The sequence below is a fragment of the Naegleria gruberi genome, assembly GCF_000004985.1.
Source record: "Naegleria gruberi genomic scaffold NAEGRscaffold_43, whole genome shotgun sequence".
NCBI lineage: Eukaryota > Heterolobosea > Eutetramitea > Acrasida > Naegleriidae > Naegleria > Naegleria gruberi.
In genome coordinates this window covers 468,399-490,875 of record NW_003163284.1, presented here as the reverse complement: position 1 = coordinate 490,875, position 22,477 = coordinate 468,399, and the positions used below count along the sequence as shown (strand labels likewise).

Genomic DNA, 22,477 nt, shown 5'->3' with positions numbered 1-22,477 from the left:
TTAAATATCATCCATTACTAATACACTAACTACTACCTTAACAGGTGCAAAAAAGTACGAATACTCGCTTAATACACTACGGCACATTTTCTTATTAAGGGAGATTTGCTTGGCTTTCTCTATACGAAACATTTACAAGTACTGTTCAATTAGATTGTGTCACAACAGATGATCATCCATGTGGATGTTAATAATTAGTTTAAAAGTTGTGCAGATATTATTATTGGATTACAATATCCTTCTTACTGGATAATTTCAAATTACTATAAATAGCGACCTTTCGATTAAAGAGAGAAAACATTCGAAACTCAAAAAAAACAATTCAATGAACAAACTAATTTTCTCAATCATTTTCTGTGCTCTCCTAGCATGTATCGTCATTTCCAAGGAAACCGAACTAAACAAGAGAGGAATCAGTGTGGCAGGTGGTACTGACATTGATTATGACAATCAATTTCCTCATTTAGTTTCTTTACAATATTCCAGAGATGGAGTCAAGTATCAACACTTCTGTGGAGGTAGTGTTATTGCTTCAAGATGGATTCTCACTGCTGCTCACTGTCTTTCAGTTGATGGAATGGATGTGTCAAAGGTTAGAGTTTTGGCAGGTGTCGCCAATCAAGATATCGATTGTTCCAATCCTTCCTCAAAGTGTGTCATTAGCAAAGTAGCTAGAAAGATCGTCCATCCAAACTACAATTCTCAATACATCAGAAATGACATTGCCATGCTCGAATTGACAAGTGACTTACCACTCGGCACTGCTTCCCAAAACAGAGTTCAAAGAATTGGCATTGAAGGTGGTCAAATCCCATTCAAAACACTCGTAACACTCACTGGATGGGGTAGAACTTCAGATTCTTCCAATGATTTACCTTCAAAAGCTCAAAAAGCTTACATGCCACTTCAACAGTCATCTGTCTGTAATCAACAAGGATTGGGAATGGAATCTCCATATCAATTATGTGTAGGTGAAGGAAATAGAATCAATAGTTGTCAAGGAGATAGTGGTGGCCCTCTCCACTGGATTCGTCAAAGTGGCAACTCTTATACGATGGGTTTAATTGGCCTCGTTTCGTATGGACCTCAAGGATGTGGAAGACAAGGAGCTTTTGGTGTTTATACAAATACTACTTATTGGATTAATTATGTGAAGAATTATGTTCCTGATTTGCAAGTTGTGTACATGAATTCGAATACAAATCCAACTAATCCGACTAATCCAACAAATCCAGGAAGTTGCAATTGTCCTACTCAACAACAATCTGTGCAACAGGATGGTATTGAAATGCCAAGAGTTATTAAAATTGAAGAAACTCATTAGAAAATGCCTGTTGGAAATGTTTCGAATAGAAACATATTCATTAGGTAATGCCACCAAATTAATAAATTTGAACTTATTCACACTTTTTGTAAAGACTCACCAAATTATAATCATGAACTACAGAAAATGAATCTAAATGAATCTTTGTCCATGCCACATGTCACCCGAATATTCGACAAGTTTAATTTCACAATAATTATTTAAAAATCAAAACATTTTTAAACATTGAAAATCAACTCTGCTCCATAACATACCACGACACACACTATCCAAATAATATCCAAGATCGTTATCTATTCTATTCCTTTCGTCTTACAGCTCTTTCCAATAGGTTTCATACAAGTTCACACACGTTATTGTTCCAAGCATGTACCGACCTTTCGCCCTTCATATTTGTTGATACGAAAAGACCACAAAGGAACTGATGACCGTTATAAAAACATCAACGCCAAAAGTCATCCATTTCAACATCAAAAAAAAACAAATTCATCAGCGTTAACAAAATGGGTGCAAGTGATTCTTGGGTCAGAATGGCCATTTACATTGGTGGTTGTCTCGTTTCCTGTTGTGTTGTCATTATTGTCTTGGCAATTGTCATTCCTATTGGTGTAGTCAACTCAATTCCACCAGAATATTGTTCTAGCACCAACCACTTGAAATATTTCCCATTAGGTTCTATCATTACCATGCAAAAGGATCTCGGATTGGCTAGATTTAATATTTATAATGGTACTGATACAACTGTTTCGAATAGAAGTGGAAGAATGAAGTATAGATCATGGGCTATTCCATATCGTATTGATTTAATGACTGCTGATGAGAAGGGAAGCTGTGAAGGAAGAGGAACATCTTTCAGTTTGGGTCAAAAAGTTGATTTAACAGTCTGTCAAAATGATACTGAAATTCCATTCCAGACATTTGGCAAGATTGATCAAGAATGGACATTTATTCTTCGTAAATACAAGATTTATGGATTGAACAACGTCCAAATTGCCTATGCTGAAGAGAACTTTAAAATTGGTTCAGTAGATATCGATATCAAGTCCCCAGATGGAAGTCTTGTCTATGCAAAACTTGTTACTAAACCATTCACTAGTATTTTGGAAACTTGGGAAGTAAATGTGAAGGCTGAACTTCCAGATTTTGATTGGAGAACAATTATTTATTTGGTTTCTGTTATTTCCTATAATAGAAGTTAATGTGGAAGAATTTTCACACATATATTTATATGAAGAATGATAATTTTTAAAAATTATTATTATTACATGTATTTACAATTTATTATTATTATAAATTTATTATTTATTTAGAATTTTAATTTTGTTGTCTTATTTGAAACATGGAAACTAAACGAAACTGAACTAATTCACACAAAATGTCTTCATCTCGTGATAAATGTTAATTGCAAACAAACAGTGTTACCTTGAACAATCACTAACACAGTTTCTCTTACAAGGTAATTGATAATTTTATCATTTCTTTACACGACATGAAACTCTTTCGGCTAAATCGACCGAAACATAATAGTGCATTAGTCAGTGGCAAAAATGCAGAATTGGAATTGTCAAATTAAGTAATTCTGAATGTTTCGCAACATTATTAGATGATTGAGATCAGTTTCGTTTTGACTTTCCATTTCGAATAGTATTTACATGTGACGAGATGTTATTGGAAGGGAAGTAAGTTTCTAATGATGTTGAGTGACCGGTTATTAAGTAATTCTGAAGATGAAGAGTTGAAATATCGCCTTCCTTTATAGGATTAGTAACATCCCTATTGTGATGTGTGGAAGCTCTATTAGAAAGCAGACGAAACTTTTGGTAAATCGAAAGTGAAAAGAATACAACAACATCAAAACACGAAATGTCTCTCAAAATAACAATTCTCGAGTTTTCACAAGAAGATTCCAATAACTCTTCGAATACAAACAGCACTCCCAAGATGAAAGTCAAGTCTAAAGATGTATACTCGAAAACTCCAATGAGTAATGGACCTTTCTTTACATTCCATCAACAATTTGATTATGTAGTGAGGTCTAGTAATCACAAATTCAAGTCAGATGTCTCAACAGTTTCGTTTACACCTCCCAAACTAACATAAGAGGAATCGTCCACTTTCTTCTAAGAAACTGATTGAGAAACCAAGTAAGATGAGACAATGTCATGCTTCTACGATTAATCCTTTACCTAATGAGAGCATTCCAAGTCTTGTTTGTACTTCTCCATCAAGTCCTTCAATCACGAGTGATTCTTCTTCCAATATTAGCTCTCTTTCGAATACTAATCTTTCTAACTCACAAACAAAGCGATATAGAACTTCGATATCTATTAGAGAATTATTAAATTAAAGTATATCTCTTTAACTGTTACAAACAAAAACCAAAAAGAAATTGTAATTTCAACTGTATTCGAAACCATTCCAATAATTCATAAATATGTTGGGATCAATACATCTTTTCTTACCCTCCAAACCTAACCATGTTATCAAAATATTTCCCGTCTCCATATTAGTAAACTGCCAAATGTCAACTCACAACTAATAGATCTCTAAAAAAAATGCAACAATTATCTTCCCCACTCTCTACTACCACATCTCTACAACTATCCAACTCAACTTCCCAACCCATTCTTTTATTCACGATTGACTTGGGTTCTATCCATATCTCGCAAGTCAATTCGGAGTTTTAGCATTTTCAATTGTTTTTTTCATGATTTTAATAGGCGGTATTGTTATTTACTCACTATATCTCATAAAGAAGGGGAAATCAAACAGTAAAATCAATTCTTCGATTGGTGACAGCCCTCGAGTGACATCTCGCTCATTTGGATTGTTTAATAGAAATAGATGGGTAATGATTGGATTATCATTGATCATGTTGGTGTTTAGGACTCTGGGAATGATATTCTGCATTGTGTCCAAATCATTCGTTGTGAATATCAGAAATAGGATGGAAACACATGTCAAAATTAATTTTGATGTCACTAGTCAAGAATATAGAGATGTGTTCGTTTATGAAAATAGCACAATCACTGGACAACAAGTGGGTATTGAATCTTACTGGAGAGAGCTAGATCAAGGTTTCTATTCATTGGAAATCTTCTTTTCTACCAATACTGTCACCATTCTTTTAATTGCAATGTGTTTTATTGGAAATATCTTTCTTAAAACTGTGATTCATACAAAGGGACAACATCAATCGAAGGGCAGTAAGGTTTTATTGTATATTTTCAATGGATTGTCTTGTTTCTTTGGAATTTCCTTTTTTGTAATGGTTGTGGTTTTGAGTGTCATTAGTCCGCTGTTTTGGTTGAAGATTTTGGAAAGAGATTCTGGAAATGTAGTGTTTATTGTGATGGCAGCAATATTTATATCTCAAATATTTATTCAAAGTATATTTTCAATAGTAAGTTGACCAATCAGATGTTTTGTAATAATTATTGAAATTTGACAGGTCAATACTGTGAAAGTCATTATGGTTATTAGAGAAATGGGTAAAACAGATACATCAAGAAGAGCTCTACTTAAGGTTACTATTCTTCAACTCATCCTACTCATGACAGCTTTCATCTTTTTAATAGCAGCAATTTGTTATTCCATTTATGGACATTACTTGTATTTGGCTTATATCATTCTACTCAATATTGGAGTTATTGTATTTGTTTCTGTAATTTTGGCAATTTCTGCCTCCACTGCTTGAAAAGTTTTCAATTTTGAAACAATTTCAAATTAATTTTGGAAATTAAAATTTTACAATAATTTCAAACTAATGGTACTTTTTATATTTGTAAAAAATAGGAACTATTCCCCTGTAAAACAATAACCACAAGGGATTCCACTCTTTACAGCTCTCAATCCATCCACTATCAAGATCATTCAATTAGTAATTGACCAGTTGGAAGTTGTCGGTGGAGGTTTTGGAAATATTCAATGATCGCCCATTTATATTACCAATTACACAGGTGTAATAGGTTACTGATATTCAATAATCTGATTTGTGGGTATGTGGGTGAATCAATAATCAGTGCCACAACCATTCGAAAAAAATGTCCCTAAACCTTCCACAACTTTACTCCACAAATCAATCATCAGGAGAAGGATCGAATATGTCCATGTCTGTATTGATCGTGCTATTTCTCACCAGCTTGAGCTCTACCATTGAAGTCATTCTGGAATGTTCCATCGGATTCATTTTGGCCAAATTCAAACCAGTGAAAATTTTGAATAGTGACAGAATTCGATTCCTTTCCAAGTTGTGGTTCAATCTCTTTATTCCTTGCATGTTTTTCATTAATTTAACCACAAGCTTTTCCTTGCAAGTATTCCAAAAGATTTATATGGTCTTTCTTTACAGTGTCATTCTGGAAGTGTTGGGAATTGTGTTGGGAAAGTTGTTGTTTTTGAAATGGTTTTGGAAGGATCGATTGGATGATATTTCTAGAACTGTTTTGACTTTGACATTGGTTTGTCATACTTCTGTGTCCTTACCATTGGTGTACATTGTTGCATTGTGTAATGTTTCAACTTTATCTTCAAATCCAGTTTACAAAATGACATTTGATGAAGCTCACAAAAGTGCATTGACCACACTTTCGGTTTTTATCATTCCTACAGAGTTTGTGTTTTGTACGATTGGATTTAATGCATTTAGATATGGAGCTGCTCGATTGAAAAGAGAATTATTGGTAAATCAGTCAATTATGGAGGAGAATAGAGAAGATTCGAATGAAATTTCACTTTCTAATGAGTTGGAACATGAAATATTTGAAGAAATACCTGAAATCAAAGAACATATAGAGGAATCTGAAACTATTTCTCAGCTAAATTTGGCCATTGAAATGCAACCTGAAAATCACCAAATTCAACGCAACCAAACCATCATTGAACGATTGAAACTTTTTTTCAAAACAATTGGGAAAATTTCAAAGAATTATTGTCGAACTTATTATCTCCTCCCTTGATTTCCATTTTTGTTGCCATTGTAATAGCACTAATCAAACCAGCTAAGGAATTTCTAATTGAGAATCCACCAATGTTTGTTTCCTCATTGAAGAATATTTGTAAAGTGTTTTCACAAGCTGTGTCTCCTGCTGCTCTTATCATTTTGGGAGGAAATTTGGGAATTACCTTGATGAATGAAGAAGAAAACGATTCGGTTGAAGTTTCCAATATGAACGGGCAAATTAATCAAAACCGAATTCAGGCAATATTGCAAAAATTCAAACAGACACTGATTGGAATTTTGAAAATATTCAAAATTAAGAAAATTCATCCATTAGCAATTGTAATTTCACTAATTACCAAATTAATCATATTTCCTTTAATAGGAGTTAGTTTAGTTTATGTTGGAATTTACTTGAAAATCTTGCCTGCCAACGATCCTCTATTAATTCTCGTTATTCTCATCCAATTTTCAATGCCAATGGCCATGTCACTCACATCACTCTCCAGTTTAAACAATGATTTTGGACAGGAACAAGTTTGTGAGCTCTTGTTGTGGCATTATTTATTATGTCCATTGACACTGTCATTATTTTCTGCATGGTTTTTATCATTGTCTTGCCAATTCATGGGAGATGAATTTAAAAATCAGTGCAATATCTAACAGAAAAATTGCAGAAAAAATTTAATTTTCAATTTCAAATTTGGTAACTTCCAAAATAATTCAATGTCATTTAATTTTCGTTTCTTGATTTATTTCAAATTGAAGAAGTTCGCCATGTTGAGGATATTTAGCAATCAATTCTTTCATAAATTTCTCATTAGAACGAACAATTCTTGGTGCATGTTTGATTGAGTGGATGTGGTAATGAACTGAGAGTGAAACTATTTCCAAATTAGAGGCAAGTTCGAGGTCGATGAGTTTAAGTGTTGTTTCGTGATGCTTGAGAGCTTGTTTGATAATGTCCAAATCAGATTTTAGTAATTGTTTCGTCTGGGTTATTCGAAAGTCTTGTTCTTCTTCATCATGTGGATAACATTCGAATAATTGACTCACCATTTGTGGATAGTATTGAATGTTTGCCAGTAGAGCAGATTTAATAACAATCTTTGCTGAAACTAGACGAAAGTTATCTTGCAATTCTCGGGAGGCAATGTTCCAATCCAAATAACAAACACATTCATGCATTTTCTTTTCAATTATTCTCAATAATATACTGTTTACTAGCTAATTAACTAATTTGTGGAAAAAATCTTTTGATATTTGCAAAGATTTTAACTTTCCAAATTTGGACTAATTGTAATCTTTCACTCAACTGGAAAAATTGAATATTTCATACAGGTCTCAAAACTATTCTCAAAACAACACTTAAAATAGAAATTGTTACGCTACCGATCACAGCAATGATAAATAGAAAGATTGCAACTTTTCCCAACTAGAAGATTTAACAATTCGAATACTTTTCTATCTGAAACTTACCTTTCTTGCTTTAGGTCCATACTTTTCTCTATTCCTTGCTGTCAGAATTGCTAATAACAACCATATCAGAGGAAATCCCAATCCAAACATAAACATTATCAATGCAATTTCATCATTCTTTCGAATTATTTCTTCATTACTAGTGGAAACCACAACTCTTAACACTTTTCAACACTTTTAATCCATCCACAACTTACCTCTGATGCTGAGTAAAAACAGCATTTCCATTCCCATGACCAACTCCATTACCAGTCGTATAATAAGGCGAGCCATGATCATGATGACTTCTTACTGGCTCAACCATATTCGGCGAGTAGGAAGGTGATGAAGAATATCCACCAGCTAACGGACTAGGCGAAGGTTCTACGCGCACCATTTCTCTCAATCTCTCTCAGTGTGCTTAATGACACTATTAAGGTTTTTTTTTGTGTGAAAGTTTTTGCGATTATTGATTGCGACCCTTCTAATTTGTTGTTTACAGTAGAAAATTTACGGTAACGCAAAAAGAAGATAGAAGGATTTAAGGGTCCTCACTCTCGCGCTAATGAACTTGTTGTATCAAAGTTCACATGATAATATATGTGATTTATTTATTTGTAAATATGTAAGAAATATAAATATATTACATTATCATTTACAATTGGATGAATAAAGTGATGAATAATAATGCAGATAAGGCAATCATTACGTTCATGGTGAGAGTTGAAGAGGTGGAAATTGTAATTGTTCTATTATCATTATTGCTAACTGTGGAAATGAGTGCTGGAATTGGTGTTGGTGTTGGAACTGGCTCAGCAACTTCTTGAATTAGAGTGACATTGACAGTTCTAATATTGAGAGCTCTGTCTGTTTCAATGACCATTGTAACAACATTGAGTCCCTTTTCAATAATTCCAGAATTAATTGGAATTGTAAAATTATATACAGCAGAATTCGAAAGAACAGATCCTAATTTAACATTATTCATATAAATTCCAAGATATCCTCCACCATTCAAGACATTGGCAGCTTCAATTCTGACTGAATAAATACCACGTCTAGTATTAATCATTGGATAATAATAAACAGAGTCCAATTGAGCTGAGGCAAGAACAGTAGCACTTGAAGAAGAGTCAGCCAATTGATGCTTGACAGCAGGAGTGCTTAAAATTGAATTGACTGGTCCTGCAAATAGTTTAAATACAGTAGTATTGTAAGGAACGTTTGGATTATTGACCATATAGAGAATTCCCTCTCTCTTTGGCTTATACGAATCTGAAATATATTCAGCCCATCCCCAAGTTCCATATTGTGAATCATAACCTCCATAGCTAACAGTATACCACACGAAGGCATCAAATCCATAACTGAACCAATTTCTCAAAAAATCAATGGTAATCTGTTTCATTCTTGGTTCGAATGATGCCAATCTCTTAGATTGAATATTGTAAGGTCCGAAAGTATCTGGTCCACCTTCGTAAGCCATATGTTTGAGGCCATAGAATTTGGCCATGCAAATGTAATTACCATAATCATAGACAGCTGGTGATCTATTCATTTGATATTCCAATTCATTTAGAACAGCATCTTTGGACATGGTTCCAGAATAATTATTGTCAATTTGGAAATATGGAGCTGAGGCGATGGCATAGAGATATTTGGAAGGAGCTCCAAATTTCTCAATCATTTGTAAACCTTGACTAACAATATATGAATTGGCACCTTGACCAGCCAAAACAACTCTAAATTGAGTGTTTCGTTTGCTTTCTCCAAAAACAGATGCAAATATTTCAGAAATACGATAGGCCACATAACCAGTTCTTCTAAATCCCCAAGTATACTTGTTATTCACCTGATCATAATTGAAAATAGTCATATTCCCAACAGTTACCAAATATTCTGCATAATTAAAATTCCAATCTGTTTGTTCGAAACCTGAATTCCAAATTTCATTCGAATATTCCAAATAAAAAACTCGATTTGGACTCAATTTTTCCTTAAAAAGCTTTGCCATTTGTAAAATGTAATCTTCATCGACCATTGCTGGAATATTTACCCAAACTTCCTTATCATGCATATTTGCCAAAGCAATTATAGTTTCGTATGAAATTCCTTTGCTTGTTGAGAATGTTGAAATTGTTGATCTAGCTCTTTCACTCCATTTTGTAATTGGATTTGCATTCGTAGAGCACCAATCCATCATTCTAATCAATTTCAAATCCTTAATATCTTGAATAAAGCTTGGAAGAAAGATGAGAGTGTCAGCATCTTGAATGGTGAAACCTGGACGAATTAGACGAATGTTTTGGAAAGATGTGTTTGTTGGTTGAGTGAATCCTAACATGAGTTGAGTAGCTTGATCACCAACTACAATATAACCAGTTGTCTTTCCATTTGAATATGTGAAATTGACCAATTCACAATCTGAGCTAGCAACCAAATCGACTGTCAACTGTCCATCACCTTGAAAATAATAAGTTCCATTGACAGTACCTGCAGGTTGAATGAAAACAACTGTACCAGCAGAATATCCAACTGGATACGAATCTTGATTGTATTGGTCAACTGGTAAAGTGTTCCATGGAGCATCTGCTTGACCCCACTTTGAATGTTAAAAAAAATATATAAAAGCACTTACATAACGAGCAGTTCTCATGGCATCGATGAAAACCAAATTATTAGAATAGTCGGCTGTGTGAAAATATTCGAAACTCGATGTAAAATAATACGAAACTTACCTAAGCCTATTATTCGAAAGTAAATTAAATATTTGGCTTATTCTACATACCTCCCAAGTTACCTCCCATAACAGCCTTGTTGTTTGGAATTTGTGCAAAAACAACATTTAACATGCACAAAAAGCAAATGACAGTAATCAATTTAATTGATGACATTTTTTTTGACATGATATTACTGGTTCGGTAAATGATTGGATTTGACTGTTGGAGAATTGATGATCACATCTGGCAAGTAGATTTTTAAAAAATGGCAATCATGAATGTTATTCGAAACCTTTTTAGAAATATGAAAAACAGTTGAATCACTTCTTATAATTTACAATATTTTTTTTCAATATATATTTATTTACAATATTGGACACAACTACAGAAAGTTAAAGTTCCTCAAAAAACCTTAATCGAAACCTTTTTGGAAATTTATTAGAACTGACCTTTCGAATAAAATTGCAAATCGAAAGAGCACTATTCTAGAAGAAACTTGGATCATCAATGAATTACAATGAAAAATCATGCAACAACCACCTTGCCATAAATGTCGTTTTGGGTAACAAGATGGAGCGCTGTCAGTAATCAAATTCACAATCAAAAAAAATGCCAATCACACCAAAACACTTTGGAGTTGACAAGACTTTCAGCTCTTTCAAAACCTTCCACATGAAACTCACCATCTTGGAAGCTAAAAATTTGATCAACACTGATTCTGGTAAAAATGGTAAGTTTTGACAGGTGTCAAAATTAACAATCACTAAAAAGGTGACGTTTCTGATCCATACTGTGTTGCCTGGCTCGGAGGTAAAAAGAAGGAACAGTTCAAGACTCATGTAATTTCCAACTCATTAAATCCTGTCTGGAATGAAACTTTTGAAATTCCACTCGATCACAATCCAGAACAATATGTCCTAATTTGTCAATTATATGATAAGGACAAATTCACAGGAGATGATTCATTGGGATTCATAGCAGTTTCACTTTCTACTCTCAAATTGGAAGAGAAGAAACCATTCGAAATGTGGCTAAACTTGCAAGGAGTTCCAAAAGGAAGTTTACATATTCGAATTGAACCTCTCAACTTTCAAATTAATGATGGTTTCGTTGATTCACTCTCTGAGAATATTCCACAAATTGACTTGACCAACTTTTTAAATGAATACAAGAATGAGAAGGGAAGAGGTTTCGCCAGTAGAGGAAGAAGTTTAAAATCAATTTTGAGTGGAAATATTTCAGAAAAGGAATCTCAACGATTGGATAACTTGTTTGGTGTAGAGTATTTGGAGGATATTTATGATGAATTGAGAACTGGTGATGTCTTGTTGCATTCTGGAAAGGGAACTTTCTCAAAAGCTATTCAATTGGGATTTTCATCAACTTGGTCTCACTTGTCGATTATTATTAGAAATCCACCGAAAGAATTATTGGAATTGTATAAGGTTCAAGTTGATGCTTCATCAAGATTTTCAACTGTTTTTGTTGCAGAATCTGAAACTGATACTGTGGACAATAAGGAAGGTGGTGGAATTCAATTAGTAGAATTGAGAAAGTGGTTTATGGATTATTTGGAAAGAGATCCAACTGATTTGTGTTGTTTGAGAAGATTGAACATTCCTTCAATGGATAATAGACCAAAGGATGAGAATATTGTGGATCAATTCCCAACACTTGTTGATTATTTGAAGATTTCCATTGATAAGAAATACGAAACTTCAAAATCTGAATTATTGAAATGTGTCATTAAGAGAAATACTCAATCCAATGATGCTAATGTATTCTGTTCTGAATTTGTGGCTGAATGTTATCTTAGAATGGGTTTATTGCCACAATACACAATTACCTGCAATTATGGACCTCGTGACTTTAGTCAGGAATCTAATTTGGTTAATACAGTTCTATTGAAAGGAGCCAACTTGACAAAAGAAAAGAGAATTCGAGTAAGAGAATGGGATGAAAAGAATGATTGGAATGTTCAACCATAATTATTTAATAAATTGTAATTTAATACTGATATAATAAAATATTAGAAATAATGTAAATATATATAAGTGATTTATTTAGCGCAGCTGTCTTTGGTATTGTCTTGTGACAATACTTCAAAGAAAATGCCTAAAAATAATCATTTTGTTCTCTACTGTTTGAGTAAGAATCATCTTGTTCAAACAAAAAATCAAAGTCTGAATTAAGGGAATTTGGGAAGGAATTTGGACTTGGTGGTGCACTGCTGGCAGCCATTTGAGACATGGCAGTTGGATACGTAGAATTCGGGATTCTTGGATCCATTAATGGAGTTGTTGGGATGAAATTTTGCACCGTATTGAAAGTTAGTGGTGCAGATGATGTCATTGGAACAAAGTTTTGCATTGGATTGACACTTGGTGGTGTAATAATATTAGGAACCGGTGGTGACAAAGAGTTTCCAGAAAGTGTTTGAGAATAATAAGTTTGAATACTACCTGTATCATCACCAGAAGAGGAAGCTGCAACTAACTTCTTCTTTCTTGGTTTAGTCTTCTCACTGGTCTTTCTTTTAGTTCCAGATTTTGACTCTTGATCTTCAATCATTGTTTCAGCAGAGGAACTAGAGGAAGCAGAAGCAGAAGCTCTCTTTCTAGGCTTTCTTTTCTTTCTGTTTGTTGTTACAGGTTCCAATCCACCATCAACATTAATTTCTTCTTCTTTTTCTTCTGACATTTCATCATCATCAGGAATCCATAGAGGTTCATCTTCACCATTCAAATAGATGGCTTGAACCACTGATAAATTAGAATTATTCTTAACCACAACCAGCCTTGTCTTCAACTTGATAACATGACCAAGGAGCACAATAATAATATCACCCACTGCCTTTGTTGGGCACTTAACTTGACAAGCACCAAGTATCTTGGAAATTGTCATTTCAGCACGCATCTTGTTATCGCTAAAGTTGTTCTTCATCATGTACCAGCCTGATCTGTTTTGCAATGCATCAACCACAACCACTCTGATCTTGATGCCATCGAACAATTCCAATGAAACATGGGCCAATCCCTTCTTTCTAATAACAATTTTAAAAACAGGACGATGGGTAATTGGATCGTAAATAGTTTGTTCAAAGATTGGTTTATCAACGTTATTGTTCTTGGTCATCGCGAGAGGGTTAAGAGGGTTTGATATTTGAAACTCTGATTAATTAAAATGATTTTTTTTTTGTTTTTAAAATATCAAATATTTCCGCGGTTTTAAGCTACAAAGTCAATCATGTTCACCATTGGTTTGAAAATGCTCGTTTACAAAACCAAAATACTGGTGTTGATATTCATTCAATGAAACTCCACCCATGCACAAAAGGTTGAATTTACTTTACAATAAATTATAAAGTCTTGTTCGGAACTTGGAACAAGTAAATAACGCGTAAAATTTAATAATTTTAAAAAAAATGTCATCAAGGGAGGAAATTATTTCCCACGCCATCCCAATCTCTTCTTCCGAAAGTTCTTCAGCATCATCTTTTATTTATCCAAGAGTGATCGAATGGCAAAATCTAACCTCGGACCGAAAGTACAAGAGCGGAAGTAATATTGAATTTACTGTAGAATTGGATTTTATTAATGAACAGCAGCAACAAGATGGAACAACTCGATCTGATGATGAATTTGATCAATTGGCGAGTAGCTTTCCAGAAGATGAAATTGTAATTTCTGTAACATTGGAAAGACTTTCCGGTGATGAAGAATATGGTGGAAATAACATAATTGCAGAAAAACGATATTCATCATACTTTCAACAAGTTGATGTTAGTGAATTGGAAATTGATGGAGTGACTAGGAGTGTAGCATCAAAGGAAATACCAATAATGATTACTATTCCAGATAAAATTAAGGATTTACTTGCTGATGACTGTAATGTTGCAGTTTGTTGTCAAGTTGTGATTGGAGAGAATAAGAAATTTGTTAACGGCTTTCCTATGAATATTAATTGTGGAGTAAAGAGAAAACCAATGCTTGGATTTGACACGCTGTATTGTACGAGTGAGACTTCGAAAGATTCATCCTTTGCATATCCTTTGGATGTGACTCTGTATCACGAAAGGAATATCTTCTATGTCACAGACACGTACAATAGAAGAATTGCAGTGTTTGAATTGGGCACTAGGCAATTTAAATTTCATATTAGTTTATCATCTTATCCTAGATGTCTGGTTGTGAGTGAGGTTGATGATAGTATTATTTTCACTTGTGACGACAATTATGTTTACAAGTATTCATATGATGGATCTAAATTGATTTGGAAAAGTTATCCAAATCTAAATTGGGCAAGAGGTCTGGTTATTGATACAACCAATGAAGATATTTATATATGTGATTTTGATAACCATAGAATTGTAGTCCTTTCAAAGAATGGTGATTTTCTTAGAGATTTTGGATCAAAAGGAAGTGGAGACACCCAGTTCGATGGACCAAAGGATATTGATTTTGATCTTGATGGAAATTTGGTAGTTTCCGACCGTGAAAATCACAGAATTCTTGTCTTGTCCAAGTTGAATGGCTCTCTGATAAGAAAAATTGAAAATGGTCATGGAAATCAACCAGGACAATTCGCTTGTCAAGAAGGATTTTGTATCGATAGAACGAATGGCAATATTATCGTTTGTGATTCGATGAATGATAGAATTCAGATTTTTAATTCAAAACTTCAATTTATTACTTCATTTGGAGAGGCAGGTATTGAAAAGAGCGAGTTAACCAAACCAACTGGTTGCGCCCTTGATGAAAAACGACAGGAATTATTAGTAGTTGAATGGAATAACCAAAGATTGCAAGTATTTAGATATCCTCTTCTTTCCAAAAATGTAAAACTTATTAAGACTAAATTGCTTAGATCCTTACATAATGGAACTTTATCAGATGTTCAAATCAATACTACAGAAATGGATTAACTTTGTATTATATCAATGAAATGTAACACTACTTTAATTGTATTCCAATTTATTGTTTACGACTCGAGCATGGGTTGAACCCCAATAGAACATGTTATAATTATTTGTTTGTTTGGATGAATTTATATCAATAATTTGAGCTGTTAAGAAAACAGTAATACAGGATGAATATCACTAATTTCAATTCGAACAATTTTGTCAGATGATATATTGAAATCATTTTCCTCAATGGTGTTACGATGAGAGGTGGATTGAAATGAAAGAGAGTTAATCAATGTGAAGAGCTTTTACTTTGAAAGTGTTTCAATTTGGAATTTGAAACAGTAAAGAGAATCACTCTTTTAAGTTGTCATCTTTGAAAACATATCACAAACTAATCAATGATAATAAATGAAATATTATTGATTTATTGATAAAGTTCTTAATTAAACGTCAGGTAATGAGGTAATTCAAACAACAGTTGCCTCAGTGATCAATAGTGGTAACTGCCATTTCACACCTCTTGAAGTTGATGGGCTAAAAGACGTCACTGTCAAAACTTGACAAGCAAAAACCAATCATAAAAAAATGGGCAAATTTGAAAAACTCTCTGAACAACAACAAGAACAAATTCGTATTGGTATGTTTCTTCGACACAGAAATTTCTAATAACTCTATTCTGGCGTTTCCACACAATTGAACAATTTGGTTCTCAATAACAAAATATCTTTAACTGTTGATTATAATCTTATTAACAACAATCATCACGTTCTAACATAAAATTTAATCAACAATTTGTAAAATCTTGATGATACCAATAATGACTAATGACTAACTACTGGTCCATACATTAAATAACAACAACAGCTTTCAAACAATGCGACAAGGATGGTAACAACGTCATTGATGTTGTCGAACTGAAAGAAATTTTGAAGGCTTTGGGTGAAGAAGGTACCGAAACTCAAGCCAAGGAATTGATGAAGGAAATTGATGACGATCAAAATGGATTGATAACATTTGATGGTAAGTTTACACGCTCTAGTACAATATCTTTGCTAACACCACTTAAAATTAACACATTGTTCCTATCTACCCTAACCAACATTCACATGAAATAACAACTTTCATCTCTTTTGAACAACATCAAACAGAATTCAAGGAAGCTATGGCTGGTTGGATGCTCCAATAAATTTTTTAAAAATCTTTTGTATTTTGGCGCTCTTGAAATTTACTGTTCTTTCAATATTGTGTGATGATTTGTTCTTTTGCTTCGGAGACAGCAACAAATTTGTTGGGATTGATCAAAATCGTTACTTTCCACAATTTATCTTTTGTTAAAAAATTTTAAAGTTTCAATATTTATTAATATTAATTATTTAAAAAATATCACAATGAAGGAGGCAAGTGTAGAGACATGAGCAATATTAGTATTATTCATAATCAAATGTAACAAAAATAGTTCATATGAACGACGGAAGGCTCTAATTTCCTATTAACAAGTGCAGTAATAATTTAGTAATGTGCATGATTTGTTTTAAAAGCAATCAAACTATGATGTTTATCAAAGTAGACATTTTGATAAATATTAGGCGTGCCAAGAACATTTGGATAGATTCGATCAACAATCTTCATCGTGATTCGAATTACTTTTGTATTTATTACATTAAGGAATCATCGCTTTAGTATTTCAATCTTACTGGAATGTCTTTAAAGTACTAAAACCAAAAACATCATCACTTCTCATATCTACTTGGATTGGCCGAAGTTTGGAAATATTACATGTTTCATACAACACATGTGGTTCACATCTTCTCCTGGCAAAACCTATCAAAAACTACAATGCCAATGCTGTTGGCATGAATATAATTTATTCAACAACAAGAAAAGAATGGAATCAACATTAGGCAGAAGATCATCTATTTCCACCTCTTCATCAGATGGTGGTTCTTCAATAACTTCTGCCTCTTTTGCCAGCTCCTTATTCAAAACCTTTAATGAATATCTATCAATGATGTATTTATGTAGCAAGATGAGGATGAACACCCTCACAAGGTTTAGCAACAGCAAAGGCAGCTATGTAGAAGGTTTGCCTGTAACAGTCCCGTGGAAGATACGACTGGCTAGATTGGCTATATCGTTATGGTTTTTATACATGTTGTGGATTGGAATGTGGTTACCTGCATTGACTTCTCATCAGGAGTATTCTAGTATACTTTCATCTAATAGTACCATAAATAATGAATATAATACTTCACCGTTTGGATTTGAAGGAGGATGGGTATTTAGAGTATTGAATTATCCACTCACTTTATCAACAGATGCCATTCCTTATGAGGGAATAATTGCACTTTCTGTCCTATTTACATTGATTTCATTGGTGAATATTATCTTGATGATTATTGGAATGAAGAAGAGATGTGAAGGAATTTACAAAATATTTGACAAGGTTGGGATGTATTGTTCATTAGTAGTATCGTTTATTGGACCAGTTGCCTTATTTATTATGAGCAGTTTTGTTGATTGTAATCCAAATATTCAAATCAATGTCGAAGATCAGACAGCAAGTGTTTCTGGATTGTCAAGATTTCCATCAGTTCAATGTTATTCTAAAACAAATACTATTTTAATTGTCATGAGTTTGATTGGAATGATGATTACATTTGTGAGTTGGAGTTTCTCTGTGTTTTTATTGCCAATCAATACACCCAATGTTGGAATTCCTTTTGTGACGAAGGATAACTTTATATTGGCACCAACCATTTGCACGATAGGATTGGAATTGTTAATCATGTTCTTCATTCCACCGAATTACATGATGGGGAGAGCGATTGTTCATCTCATTTTGAGCTTTATCAACATTCCTCTCGTCATTTACAGTTTACCATTCTATCATCGAATGATGAATTCACTCTATTTTGGAATTGTTTGTGCAAGATTTGGAGTTAGTATTGGAGTATTGATTAGCTCATTGGTCAATGTAAATCTGTTGAGTGATTTGGGTCTTGGAATGATGGGATTGAGTATTGGATTGGGAATTCTATTTTTCATTCTTGCTTTTACTGCTTTGGAAATTTACACACTTGTTGTTTGCAGACAAATAAGAAATATTTTCAAAACCAAGATTAGTGTCTGTGAAATAACTGAGAGCAGAGCAGATTTATCACTTTACAACATTATTGAAAGAGAGGCAGTTCCCATTTTCATTGTTTGTGAACAATTATCTCTAAGACACTTGATGTTGTTTTTACAATTTTCAATTGGGCAAAATGTGAAACATCACTCCCCCGATCATTACGGTGTGACTATTGTCAGTGATCCATTAATGGCTATTGCTTTTGTGAAATCCATTTCTCAGCAGAAATCCTTCCTTAATACTGAAATGTTGCTCATTTCAAGTGTTTTGGTCAACTACATTTGGCAAGATGATCACAGATCTCAATTTGCAAATTATCTACTGGCAAAGGCTCTTAAACATTGTCATCAAACTTTAAAGAGAGTTCTTATCACTGAAAAACAAAAAGAAATTGAAATTACACTCAACGAGCTAACCAAGACAAATATGGAAGTAAGAAACACAATTACAGAATTAGAAATAACCCTTGCTGAGCTTCGAATTGTTCATAAATCATTCTGGAAGGAAATGTTGAACGATATTCCAAACGAAACCAAACTTTCACAAATTAATAGCAGAGCTTCTGTCCTAACACTATTCTGTGACCAGAATTTCCTCAATCTTACCAAAGCTCACAGTCACGATAAGACAGTGATTCGTTTTTATGCGTCCTACCTTGAGGAATTCAAATTCGATAAGGAACTATCTACTTCATTGTTTGAAGAAGCAGCTGCAATGGAAGAAGAAGAATCGAGATCAAAGAATGTCAATCATCACAATCCACAATCATATTACGAAGCAAAGAAATTCAAGAATAAGATTGTGCCCTCATCCAATGTGGAAATGTCCACCAATAATGAAGATATTAGTACTGAAAGAGATGAAAGTGGTTCAGCCCTAAATGGAAAAAGTCAATTCAATGGGAATGAGATGGATTTCGAAGGTGTCGAAAATCAAGGAATTGACAAGAAGGAAACCTTCTTCAGAACTGCCATCAATGCTCCATTCCAATCCAAACTGAGAATCTCAGTCTTTCTATTCTTGTCAGTTTTGATGCATGTCTTGTTAATTGTCATTTTCATTCTGAGTATTGTTTATAATGAGAGAGTTGTTTCTACTCCTCTTGTATTGCAGAGTTGCATTCCTGGTTCAACACCAGGTGCATTACTAAGAGTTGCAAGAATGAATCAAATCTTGACAGAGGTTTACGCAAATGAAGGACAATCATGGTTAAAGAACTCGAGTCGAATGTATGAATTGAATTATTTCACATCAACCTTCAGAAATCGATATTTGGAGCATAAGGGGTATTTGGAAACATTAATTTCCAATTCACAATCTGGTAAATTTACAAGTAACATGTATAATGACTTTACAGAGAGAGCAAGTCCAATTTTAATTCCAATTTCAACAACAGATCCTAAATCAATTGAATTTGTAAACACCTTCTCAAAAAATGTTTCAATGAGTGAAGTTTCTCAAGAATTCTTGCATCATGTTGAGCAATTTTTGAACTTTGGAGAAAAGCAATACAATGAAACAACAAAGAGTTACAGTTTCATGTACATTTATTTAAATAGAAGATATTTAGCCGATAATTATCTCCAATTCTGCAAGTCATTCCAGGAAAGCGAAAGAGCAAACACTCACCAGTTGAATATTATTTTATTGGCCTATATTTTCACATCCTCCTCAGTAATGACGATGATTTACGTTATTTTCATTTTGATTTCAAGGAGTGAGATGACATGGTTCAGTAAGATCACATCTCTGTACAAGAAAATTCCAAAAGATTTTGTTGGAATAATTTATCACAAATTAGAAGAAAAGACAAAAGATGATGCCAAGCACTTGAAGAAAAATCCTCTCTTGCAACCAAAGGCCTTCTCTCTGATATTGGCACTTCTAATTGTGACAGTTTTCATGTTGTCTTCTGGTTTGATTTATTATGAAATTTCAATGAATATTTCAACTGCTTCATCTGCCATTTACAATGTTGATTTGCTGAGTGTATTTTTGAGAACAGTTCATAGAGTTACTATTAGACTGAATGAATTGTTTATTTACTTGTCATTGCCATCTGGAAAATTCATTAACAGCCCATTTTTGGTTTCGAATAATTCACAATTGCAAACAATGAAAACAGAAATCAGACAATTCATTGATTTGTCGGCAACCATTTATGATCAGGTTATTTATGGCCAAGATGGAATAACAACACCACTCGTTGGGAAATACTCCAAATTAGATAAGATTATTACTGGTCTATCGACTTGCACCAATTCCTCCATTGACTATAATTGGAAATCTAATGGAAACAAAATTATTGGACAAAGTAATGAATTGTTAAAAGATTGTTATGGCCTTCAAAAGTACATGTCTACATTCACAATACTGGCAGGACAAGTGAGCGAGAAGTTCTTCAATCCTTCCTATGCTTCAACACAATCTGAAGAAGCATTCGCAGAATTGCTAACACTATTTAATATGTGTGATATGGTTTATGACAAGTTTAGAGATTTTCTCACAACATTGGTCAGTTTGACATCTCTTCCTTCCACTACAATTTCAATTGTATTCTTGATTTTCGGTATAACTTCAATGCTCATATTACAATACATGATTTTCATCAGTTTCCAAACCTATGATCACGAAATAACCAATATGAAAGCATTCCTGAATTATCTGTCCACAGAATTCATAGAATCAAATGATGGACTCAAGAGTTTTGCCTTGTACAACTCTATTGGAACGAACTATTTGACTGGACGAAAGCTAAAACAATCCTCAGCTACAGATCAAGATTCTTTGAAGAAATTAATGAGTTCAATGGTAGATGGTGCACTATTAGCAAACGAAAATGGAGATATCATTCTATTCAATGGACCAGCTCAGAACATGTTCGGAAAGTCAATTTCTGATGTTCTGGGAACAAACTTTATGCATTTATTTGATGAGCACTCTGGTGAAAAGTTGTCCAACATTTTGAAAACAATCAAGAGTGAAATTGATGAAAATGTCAAACATGGAGATGTTATTGAATTGGAATGTGTTAGAAAGAATTCCACAAAGTTTCCAGCCATGGTCACCATCTTTGTTTCGAGAATTTCTGGCAGCTCTGACAAGGGAAAGAGTAACTCAATGGTTGTTTCATGCTTTATGAGAGATATCACTCCAGAGAAGAAGCAAAATTCACTTCTAGCGGAGGAGAAGAAAAATTCTGAAAATTTATTGAGAAATATCTTGCCAGATGCTGTTGCAAGCAAGTTGAAATCAGGTGAGACATTTATTGCTGAGAGATTTAGTGATATTACTTGTTTCTTTAGTGATATGGTTGGTTTTACGAAAATGTCAAGTGGAATGAATCCAAGCGAATTGGTTTTGATGTTGTCATCCATTGTGAATGGATTTGATGATTTGACAGATGTTTATTCATTGGAAAAGATCAAGACAATTGGTGATGCCTATTTCTGTGTTGGAGGTTTACATAATAATCCACAATCTGATCATCCTGAAAGAACATTGAGATTTGCAATTGATACATTTCAAGTAATTAGAAATTATAATATTGAACATCCTCAAAATCAATTGAATATTCGAGTTGGAATCAATACAGGATCAGTTGTTGCTGGTGTGATTGGAAAGAAGAAGTTTGCCTATGATTTATGGGGTGATACTATCAATACTGCTTCTCGAATGGAATCAACTTCAATGGCAGGAAGAATTCAAATTTCCAGATCGACCTATCAGAGAGTGTATGATATTGGATTTGAATTTGAACAGAGAAGTGTTGAAGTGAAAGGAAAGGGTGTTTGTGAAACCTATTTATTGAAAGATAAACATCATGCCCAGACAGTGGTGACAGAGGAGGAAATTATTGAATTACAACAATTACAACAACAGCAACAAGAGCGTCGTCCTTCTATTCATCCCTCAACAGTTTCTCAACACATATCTTTTTCCGATGAACAAGTTACACCTCATTCTAATAATCAATAAAGTTACTATTAAAACAACAGAG

General features: G+C 33.6%; 9 protein-coding genes across 9 annotated transcripts; 6 read left to right on the top strand and 3 right to left on the bottom strand.

Annotated features, from left to right (window-relative positions):
* Positions 1 to 325: 325 nt before the first annotated feature.
* Positions 326 to 1,324, top strand: NAEGRDRAFT_71016 (uncharacterized protein; the record flags this gene model as incomplete). Its single annotated transcript, XM_002673978.1, has 1 exon — positions 326 to 1,324. The coding sequence occupies one exon, from the start codon at positions 326 to 328 to the stop codon at positions 1,322 to 1,324; it is 999 nt and encodes a 332-aa protein (XP_002674024.1).
* Positions 1,325 to 1,827: 503 nt separating this feature from the next.
* Positions 1,828 to 2,523, top strand: NAEGRDRAFT_71015 (uncharacterized protein; the record flags this gene model as incomplete). Its single annotated transcript, XM_002673977.1, has 1 exon — positions 1,828 to 2,523. The coding sequence occupies one exon, from the start codon at positions 1,828 to 1,830 to the stop codon at positions 2,521 to 2,523; it is 696 nt and encodes a 231-aa protein (XP_002674023.1).
* Positions 2,524 to 5,367: 2,844 nt separating this feature from the next.
* Positions 5,368 to 6,282, top strand: NAEGRDRAFT_71014 (uncharacterized protein; the record flags this gene model as incomplete). The annotated part of the gene is made up of 1 exon (XM_002673976.1): positions 5,368 to 6,282. One exon carries the CDS (start codon positions 5,368 to 5,370, stop codon positions 6,280 to 6,282), a length of 915 nt encoding a protein of 304 aa, XP_002674022.1.
* Positions 6,283 to 6,992: 710 nt separating this feature from the next.
* On the bottom strand, positions 6,993 to 8,118 carry NAEGRDRAFT_51326 (uncharacterized protein; the record flags this gene model as incomplete). The annotated part of the gene is made up of 3 exons (XM_002673897.1): positions 6,993 to 7,490; positions 7,743 to 7,881; positions 7,940 to 8,118. 3 exons carry the CDS (start codon positions 8,116 to 8,118, stop codon positions 6,993 to 6,995), a joined length of 816 nt encoding a protein of 271 aa, XP_002673943.1.
* A 190-nt stretch (positions 8,119 to 8,308) lies between these two features.
* Positions 8,309 to 10,615, bottom strand: NAEGRDRAFT_80795 (uncharacterized protein; the record flags this gene model as incomplete). The annotated part of the gene is made up of 5 exons (XM_002673896.1): positions 8,309 to 8,355; positions 8,376 to 10,323; positions 10,360 to 10,412; positions 10,460 to 10,465; positions 10,510 to 10,615. 4 exons carry the CDS (start codon positions 10,613 to 10,615, stop codon positions 8,377 to 8,379), a joined length of 2,112 nt encoding a protein of 703 aa, XP_002673942.1. The 3' UTR covers positions 8,309 to 8,355; position 8,376.
* Positions 10,616 to 11,050: 435 nt separating this feature from the next.
* On the top strand, positions 11,051 to 12,429 carry NAEGRDRAFT_71011 (uncharacterized protein; the record flags this gene model as incomplete). The annotated part of the gene is made up of 2 exons (XM_002673975.1): positions 11,051 to 11,171; positions 11,213 to 12,429. 2 exons carry the CDS (start codon positions 11,051 to 11,053, stop codon positions 12,427 to 12,429), a joined length of 1,338 nt encoding a protein of 445 aa, XP_002674021.1.
* Positions 12,430 to 12,556: 127 nt separating this feature from the next.
* On the bottom strand, positions 12,557 to 13,576 carry NAEGRDRAFT_51323 (uncharacterized protein; the record flags this gene model as incomplete). Its single annotated transcript, XM_002673895.1, has 1 exon — positions 12,557 to 13,576. The coding sequence occupies one exon, from the start codon at positions 13,574 to 13,576 to the stop codon at positions 12,557 to 12,559; it is 1,020 nt and encodes a 339-aa protein (XP_002673941.1).
* A 289-nt stretch (positions 13,577 to 13,865) lies between these two features.
* NAEGRDRAFT_71009 (uncharacterized protein) lies at positions 13,866 to 15,365 on the top strand (the record flags this gene model as incomplete). Its single annotated transcript, XM_002673974.1, has 1 exon — positions 13,866 to 15,365. One exon carries the CDS (start codon positions 13,866 to 13,868, stop codon positions 15,363 to 15,365), a length of 1,500 nt encoding a protein of 499 aa, XP_002674020.1.
* Positions 15,366 to 17,232: 1,867 nt separating this feature from the next.
* On the top strand, positions 17,233 to 22,455 carry NAEGRDRAFT_71008 (uncharacterized protein; the record flags this gene model as incomplete). The annotated part of the gene is made up of 1 exon (XM_002673973.1): positions 17,233 to 22,455. The coding sequence occupies one exon, from the start codon at positions 17,233 to 17,235 to the stop codon at positions 22,453 to 22,455; it is 5,223 nt and encodes a 1,740-aa protein (XP_002674019.1).
* Positions 22,456 to 22,477: the final 22 nt, after the last annotated feature.